Genomic DNA, 8795 nt, shown 5'->3' with positions numbered 1-8795 from the left:
TCAGAACGATTGAACAGAATATGAATCTATAAGTTTTTGAGAAAACTCTTGTGCAGCCGTCACCAACCTGGTGCCCTCCAGATGATCTGGACTACAACAAACAAAGAAATCGCCCTGGGGCTGATTGGAGCTGTAGTCGACTCCAAAACATCTTGAGGGCGCCAGGTTGGTGAAGGCAGCACTAGTGAGGTGATGAGAAAGTGCATGGAAATGGAATGGAGTGGGTGAGTGACTTGGTGAGGACCAGACCTCACTTCACTTCCCCTTTTCCTGCTGGCTCTCTCCTACTTTTCTTGTCCTCTGACTGCTGCTTCCTCAGGGCTACTGTCCTACTCTCTGTGTTTCCTCTTTCCCATGCCAGAGGCTGCTTATACTGCCTCACTGTGAACTTCAGGTCTGTGTTGCCTCCACCCCCTTTCCCCTCACACCCTTCTCTTTCCGTAGACCCTCTAGACTGGTCCTGCCATATTTTCCCTATCCTGTGCTGTATCTTTCTTTCCTAGGCTGCCTCCTTTGCCCAATAAATTCCCTGTTCACTTTCTAGGCATAATGGGCATCCATTGTGATACATTTCACAACAATGCTTTCGAATCATTCACTCTGTGTTGCTGAGCAAGTTGCTTCCTTTCTGCTTCAGAACTGGATTTAGGGCCCCAGGAGATGTCGGATGATCAAGGTGAGGTTCAGGCCACCAAGGTGTTGGGCAACTATAGATTCAGCAGACTTGCCAGCTAGCACTTGAATCTAGAATCTTGCAATTTGATATGAGGTAAGGGATATGATTGGTGTATTGGCTAGTGATCTCACAAAGGCACTGAAGCATGTTCCTGTGGTTTTCTCCAAAGCACTTCTAGGGGGCACAGGCATTTGGGGTCAATACCCCGCCCCCAGAAATTGCAGGTTACAATCAAATACTGGTACCAGATACTAATTCAAATGCCCAACCATGCCATTGACAGGGCATGAATGTGAACTCATGCACGACTTGTTGTCCACACAAATGAGAGTACAGTTCAAAATCCTCTGTGATAATACAAATTCCTTCTCAAACTGGTGAGAGGCAATGAGCAGGGTACTACAGGGCTCAGTCCTGGGCCCAGTGCTCGTCAACATTTTTATTAATGACTTGGAGGAGGAGGTGCAGGGAATGCTTATCACATTTGCAGATGATACAAAATTGGGAAGGATAGCTAATACCCTAGAAGCCAGAAACAAAATTCAAAGTGATCTTGATAAGCTGGAGCATTGTGCTAAACACCAGAATGAAATTTAACAGGGATAAGTACAAAGTTCTACATCTAGGAAAAAGAAACCAAATACAGTAAGAAGATGGGGTATAGTTGGCTCAGCAATACTACATGCAAGAAGTATGTTGGAATTGTTGTTGATCACAAACTGAATATGAGCCAACAGTGCAATGTAGCTGTAAAAAGGGCAAATGCTATTTTAGGCTGCATTAACAGAAGTATAGTTTCCAAATCATGTGAAATACTAGTCCCCTTCTATTCAGCACTGGTTACATCTCATCTTGAGAACTGCATCCAGTTCTGGACACTGCACTTTAAGAAGGATGCAGACAAAATGGAACAAGTTCAGAGGAGGGCAACAAGGAAGATCAGGAGACTGGAAACAAAGCCCTATGAAGAGAGACTGAAAGAACTGGGCATGCTTAGCCTTGAGAAGAGAAGAATGAGGGGAGATTTGATCACACTTTTCAAGTACTTGAAAGGTTATCACACAGAGAAGGGCCAGGATCTCTTCTTGATCATCCCAGAGTGCACAACACGGAATAATGGGCTCAAATTACAGGAAGTCAGATTTTGGCCAAAAATCAGGAAAAACATCCTAACCGTTAGAGCAGTACAACAATGGAACCAATTTCCTAGGGAGGTGGTGGACATTCCAAAACTGGAGGCATTGAGGCAGCTGGATAGCCACCTGTCAGGTATGCTTTAAGTTGAATTCCTGCACTGAGCAGGGGGTTGGACTCGATGGCCTTATAGACCCATTCCAACTATGATTCTATGATTCCGTGAAGTTATTCTAGGGCACCCTTTAAATTCACACAGAGAGCCAACCAAGTTGGAAGTGTATAAGCTCTCTTTAGACATTGCCATCCATTTTTAGAGAGACCAAAAAGATTTATAATATATCCGTTTATAAATGCTTTTAAATCAATAAATCCATGCATGCATAGGGCTAAATGCAAAACCAAAGTGCAGAACCCCACTTCCTAGCTAAGCTCTTGATGCTTTGCACTCCTGTCCCCTGGATACCCATTCACTGAGCATAGAACATGCAGCTGGCTATGCACAGACCCTCATTCCACCCGGAACCCTACACAACTAAAGTTCCAATCTCATGGAAGGACTTATGGGTCAACACTTTTAATTTGGCTGGCTCTCTGTGTGAATTTAAAGGGTGAACACTAGAACAACTTGTGTTGTCACAGAGGATTCTGGATTTCATTTTTGTGGGCAACTGGCTGTGCCAGAAGCTGTGCTTGCATTCAGCTGTCCTAGCATAGATTTCCCCTTTCCAGATGTATGCATTCACTTTGTGGACATCCAGTAGGCAGAATGTGCAACAACAGCAGCAGGGCCAGGAGGCACATCCCCACAAACCCACCCGTACAGTTTTAACCCTCCACATGGATGTCTAATAAAATGGCTTTTCTCTTGCTTTAACTGAAGAGGTCTCTTTTCAAGAACATTAAGCAACAACCCCTTAAGTCAGACCCCCATATTAAACCAAGCCACCAGTTACCCAAAAGAGGATGAATTAGTACTTGGGGAAGTCAATGCCTCCAAACCAACACAGGCATAGTGAGGGCCATTTTGCCCTACCAACTTCACAGAACTGCATGGAACTGGGCTCACTTGCTTCACCAGTGCCAAATGTGGTTTGAGTTGCTAAAGGTGCTCATAGTGAACCAATCACACAACCACTATACCATAAGCACAGCCCAAGCTAGGCTTGCACAATCTGCATGTGCACTAGTCTGAACCCACTTGACCTTCAGACTACCATCCCTAGTCATGAAATGGCTGTGGGGAGTAGGCAGCAGTTTCTGGAAAGGATGTGACCCAGGGATGGTGCTAGAGAATATGTTAGCTGACTTCAGGATTTATTTATTTTTTAAGTGGAACCATTCCTAATGTCTTGTAGGACATATTTTAATATCAGCTGCTTGCAAAGCCCTGTGCGAGGGGTTTTGCAGGTACTGTTAATCAGATGATCAACAGAGCCTGAAAACTCCCTTTGATCCCCACCGTGTCTTTACCTGCCCCACTGGTGTAGGGCAAGTGGGTGTGGTTTGGTTTAGTCAAAATGGCCTTGCAGCCAAAAGAAGGACCTTAGAGTCAGCCTTCAGCCACATACTCCCCACTACTGATACAAAGCAGGGCTGTGTGCTTAGGATCAGAGCTGGCCCTAGGATAAATTGTGCCTTGAGTCAAGAGAAGTGTCTTTGGTGCACTCCACTGGGGTCTCCCCACCCTGCATCAGGGACTGTTTTGCAATGTTGCCAAACTCTTTGACTCGTGCAAGATTGCAAAACCTATTAACTTCTCCCAGGATTTCCCAGGACAGTCCATAAAAAGGTTATAGATTTCAAACATCAAGCCATACCAAGCCACTGTGCTTCGTTCCCCCTTCAGCTTGGCACCCGGCATGAGAGCCCAGCTTGTCGAACACTAAGGCTGCTCCAGCTCAGAATAGCTTCAAAAAGGCAAACTACTCTGTGTTAAGTGAGCCGTGCTTAAGAACACAAGAATCACCTGTACTGGAATAAGCCAAGGTCCATCAGTCCTAGTATTTTGTCACCCACAATGGCTAGCCAAATGCTTCTGGGAAGCCCAAAAGTAGGACTTGATGGTGATACCATCAGTTATTTGCCCTCTGTATAATAGGAGAAAGATAAGATAGCTTTTAAATGTGCAGTACATCACTTGGAGACCTTTGGGTAACAAATGACTGATAAGTCTAATGAATAATAATACACAGCCCCTGAACATCATTGTTCCATTTTTGGCTACTACAGCCAATATCCATTGACAGACTTTTCTATTTCAGGGAACCACACAAAGTGGGGAACAAAATATAAACCAACATTACAATAGCACATTTCAGCTACGTGAAGGTTTTAAATATATCAGCAATCAATCAAACATCAGAACCGACCGCAGTACCAACCCACTGTTATTCAAAGGTAGCACTCGAAACATCCTGCCAAAAGAGAGCTGCTGCATGGAGAATAAGGCTTTGAATGGCTCCTAGTCATGATTGCTACCTCCAGGATCAGAGGCACCATGTCTCTGAATGCCAGTCCGTGGGGAATATGAGCAGGAGAATGCTATTGCCTTCATGGGATTTTCATAAACATCTGGTTGCCCACTGCGGGACATAGGATGCTGGACTAGATGGGTCCTTCATCTGATCCTGCGGGGGTCTTCTTATGTTCTTAACTTTTAAAAATAAAGTATTTTCGAGCAGGTACAGTCCAAAGGACACTTAGCTCAGTGGTGAAGATCTGTTTTGCTCACAGAAAGCCTCAGGTTCAGTTCTTAGTATCTCTAAGTTAAGGCTAAGAGGGACTCCTGCCTGAAACCCTGGTCAGTCAGTGTATTGTAGACAAGACTGCACTAGATGGACCAATGGTCAGACTGTATCAGGCAGCTTCCTATGTTCGGGTCAACAATGCAGTGCAACCCTGTGCATGCCGACGCAGAAGTAAGACCTCCCACTGAGTACAATGGGCCTGCTGCCCGGGAAGTGCGCTGTAAGACTATCTCAGAAGTTTCGGCAAGGCTGGGGCTCTGTGAACTCAGGGCGCACTGTGCAGTTAGATCCTACTGCAGCCCAAAGCGCACTTATTTTGGAGTAAATAAAGCTCTCTGAACGCGACACTCTTAATACACTCTTAATACCAATGGGTGTAGCACATCAGAGCAGAAATGTTTGCACTGTTGTAACTAAAAATCTGATCGTAGGATTAATTTCAAATCCAAAAACCAGATGGGGCAGCGGCCGTGATTTTCTTGGTCGCGCGTTTCCTTTAAATCTTTCCCTGAGCCTGCCTCGCCCTCGGAAGGCAATCATTTTTTCTTTCCTTTTTTTTATGAATGAAAACGCTCCTAGAAAAAGTATGTAAATCAAGACCGCCTTGATTGGCTATATTTCCCTGGAGGAGGAAAAAAAACCACAAGCAGTTCATCATTGCGAGGAGGAGGGCTTAGAATGCGCTGCTGGGCAACTGCAACCATTCAGGAGTGGGAGGTGTTGCAACATCCGAGCGCCATTGGGTGCCTGGTAGGGTAAACAAGCTGTGATTGACAACCTCTGGCGGGCCGTGGGCCAATGGGGAGAGGGTGGGGCGGGCTCTGGAGGCCGCTCAGGGGCTCCGGCAGCAACCCAAAGAAGACACAGGGCTTCTAGCGACTGCACAGCGGCATCGCGCTAGTTCTATAGCCAGGTGAGGAGGGGCGGAGGCTATTCAGCTTCCAAGGACTGGGGTCAAAATCTGGGCGGAGGGTCCTGAGCAACGGGGTGCTTGGAGATGTGGGATCGGAGGGTGGAGGCTTGCGGGGGTGCAGGTGTTTGGGGGTGCAAGGTGATGCTGGGGGGGTGTTGTGTTGGGTAAGCTTTGAAACCACAACTGAGATGGAGGCGTTAATTTAGTAGTCTGGAGCCGGGGATAAGCAGTAGGGCTGGATCTCAGGTGCGGGAGGGGGCAGGTTTGGGGTCTGCAAGAGTGCTGTGAGGAAAGCTACGGAGTAGAATTGCAAGGGAAGCCTGCACAGCCGCGCCGCCACAGGCTGCTGCAGGCAGTGGCTCTGTCGGGAGTTGGTGTTTTTTTTCTTTTTGTGAATGTGGGCGATTTTATGAATGGAGCCGGTTTTGTGTGAATGAAGCCTTGCGTGCGGGGGCGGGGGCTGAGTCTCTTCGCGGCGTTCTGCTGAGGGCTGCAGGGGTGGGGGCCCATCTGAAGGCGTTTCATGAATGGAGTGAGCTGGGAAGTGCGTGTCTTGGTTTTGTGAATGGGGCCCTACGCTGGGGATCTAGTTACGCTATCTGCTCTTGTTGCTTCCTCCGCCATTCATAAAAGTTAAGGCAGAATTTTTAGTGACAGCGGGGAAATGGTAATTGTATTGTTTGGCTCTGCTAAAGGCTTTTCTTAGGGGTACAGGAAAAGGGGGAAGCGAATTGCAGCGGCCAAGTAGAATGCGGATTTAGGACGCGCGACGTAATGTTTTTAAAGATGTTGCTTAAAATCGACGGAACAAGTTGGGAATGGCGGTTTTTCTTTAGCATTCATTGATGTGCACGGTCTAAACGTTTGTGCTCCCGGTGACATTTAGGAGCAGTCTGCAACAGTTGGTCTACTAGATAGGGAAGTTCGTAAGCGATCTCTCTACCACCACCTTTCTCCCCCCCCATCTTATGAAACTGCACTTTTTCTTCTAGTTCTTTTTTCGAAATTACAGATTCTATATTGTTGTGAGGAGTTCATAGAAAATACTGTTTCTTTTAAACAGGATGCATATCTCTCTTGGGTTAAACGTCTCAATAAATTTATTTTAGAGGCGACTGAAAACGGCCCTTTGCTTAGCCAGATTTCTTTAAAATGTACAGGCTGCTCAAGAGCAGCAAAAGTTGCATCAGCAGAACAAGGGACTAAGCTGCTTTCCATTCGTGCTGGATATTATGTCAGCCTAACATGGAGATTCTATTGCAGTGTGTTTTAAATAAGTTGTCTGAGATTTCCTTGGCAGTTGAATGTTTAGATTAGCTAGAACAATACTACTTCAAATACTGCTTGGAAGGCTACAGTTCTAAGCATATATTCAAGTCGCATTGAAGTCAGCAGTATATCTCAGTATATGAGATTAGGGCATTTGCTGTCTTCATAATCTCAAACAGTTGTATATAGACATGTATCATCTCCTGAAAGCTTTTTCACTAACTCCAGCTGACTTTCTGTGCACTTGTTGCTATTTATATATTACCTTTTGACCATGTAGGGAGAAAATGTACTCCAAGCCATATGATCTCTGCCTTGTAATCCATGCCATTCTCCTTATGTTTGTTCTTAAGCATTTGTAATTCACATTTGGTGATGTCACAGCTGTCTCCATAGTAACTCTGTGACATCATGGATTAAAGGTTGAGGCTTTTGTGTGTTGATTTAAAAAGATCAACTTAATGAATGAATATCATAGCAACTAGATGGAAAGGGGGAAATACTATAATGGATTGATTTTCCCCCTCATGTTTTGTGTATGTTAATTAAGCACAATAGATAATCCTCAAAAGCAGAATGTGTTCAAGTGCTGTTAGAGATTGTCTCTTAAAATGGTTTAAAGGCAGAACATATTTTGATTTCTGTCCTCTCTCTTCTAGTCTTAAATCCACCAGAACTAGATTCTGAAAACTCTTCTCATCCTGGAATTACTCGATGCTAAAAACATTCAAGGGAATATTAAAGAATTGGCAAGCACAATGGATGGTTTTTATGACCAGCAGGTCCCTTTCATGGTCCCTGGGGTAGGTCTTGTACAAAGTTTTAAAATGTGGTTTTGTTTTCTTAGCATGTGACCTCCCTGTCCCACACTCCTTGGTATGAAGTTCATGTTGGTTTTGGTGTTTTGGTTTTGAAGCACTGCCCGTCATAGTTACATGTCTTTGCTGCTTCCAGAAACCTTGCACAGATGAATGTCGCGGGAGGCCAGTGAATGACAGAAAAAGGAAGTTTCAGGACACTGACTTGGCTCATGATTCTGAAGGTAGTAAAGAATCCCTTTTGTTGTTGTTGTTGTTGAGAAAAGCTTATTTGAATCATCACCATTTTAAGCAGTGTGTGTAAAAGACATGTAAGTAGAGAGAAGTCAATGTTTTTTTTTTCCTTATTTTCTTTCAGAATTGTTTCAGGATCTCAGCCAGCTGCAGGAGGCTTGGTTAGCTGAAGGTAAATCCCTGTTGATGTCAGTATTCTGTATCTTATTGTGCTTTATTACCTACTGGCTATGATAATTGGTTGTGCTTTTTGTTTCTGTTGAATGCTGCTGCTTTTTTTAAAAAAGATGTCTGTTGTGTTTGTGTTTTGCTGGTGCTTTGCTCTGGGTTTTTTTATTTTGTAAAATATGGTATTTATATTGATTTTAGCTTGTGAGCTGGCTTGTGCCCTTGGATAAGGAAAAGCAGGGGTAAATTATTAATTAATTGAGAGACAAACCCCTTTTTTCTTTCTTATAGCCCAAGTTCCCGATGATGAACAGTTTGTCCCAGATTTCCAGTCCGATAACTGTAAGTCATTCTCTTGCTCTTTTGTCTGCGTGCTGTAAATATCTAGTATTGTTGCAAGATGTGTGGCCAGTTTTAGTTGCTCCCTTGATTTTTGTTTTTTTGCTTCTGTTAATAAAATGGTAATAAAATGGTGCTCTGGAATGTGCATTGCATGAATTTTGTGGAACTGGTGGATCTTGACAGGAAGGGAGCAGGTGGAATGATGTGATATTGGAGGCTCTGTTAACAGCGCTGCTTTAATTGGCATATGTGTTTGAGTATTGCTGGGGCTGCCTATTAACCTTGTTCTCTTCAGAACCCTTTCAAGCCCCCATGAATACTTCATAATGTAAAAGATATTAAAATCCATTTGACAGCAAGCACAAGAGCACTCTGTCTCTCACCAGCCCTGTGCCTCCAATTCCCTCAATGACTTTTCTAGCTATTATAGCTGTAGCTAGTGAAGCTGTGAAGGACAAAGCTTTGCTGGTGAAACTTGAGCAGCTTTAGGG

At 44.4% G+C, this 8795-nt stretch overlaps 1 protein-coding gene across 5 annotated transcripts in view; it reads left to right on the top strand.

The window, feature by feature from the left end:
- The first annotated feature begins 5364 nt into the window (after nt 1-5364).
- Nucleotides 5365-8795, top strand: part of ETV5 (ETS variant transcription factor 5) — a 46428-nt gene continuing 42997 nt past the window's right edge. Inside the window, exons 1-5 of one of the 5 annotated variants that reach the window (XM_061636539.1) lie at nt 5365-5473; nt 7402-7545; nt 7697-7784; nt 7919-7966; nt 8254-8304. In XM_061636539.1, the coding sequence (XP_061492523.1) occupies nt 7501-7545; nt 7697-7784; nt 7919-7966; nt 8254-8304 (232 nt within the window). In that variant the 5' untranslated portion in view covers nt 5365-5473; nt 7402-7500. The other 4 variants (XM_061636544.1, XM_061636543.1, XM_061636541.1 and 1 more) reach the window with 4 other exon arrangements.

Source organism: Rhineura floridana, chromosome 7, assembly GCF_030035675.1.
Source record: "Rhineura floridana isolate rRhiFlo1 chromosome 7, rRhiFlo1.hap2, whole genome shotgun sequence".
NCBI classification, from domain to species: domain Eukaryota; kingdom Metazoa; phylum Chordata; class Lepidosauria; order Squamata; family Rhineuridae; genus Rhineura; species Rhineura floridana.
This window is presented reverse-complemented; position numbering and strand designations above follow the sequence as displayed.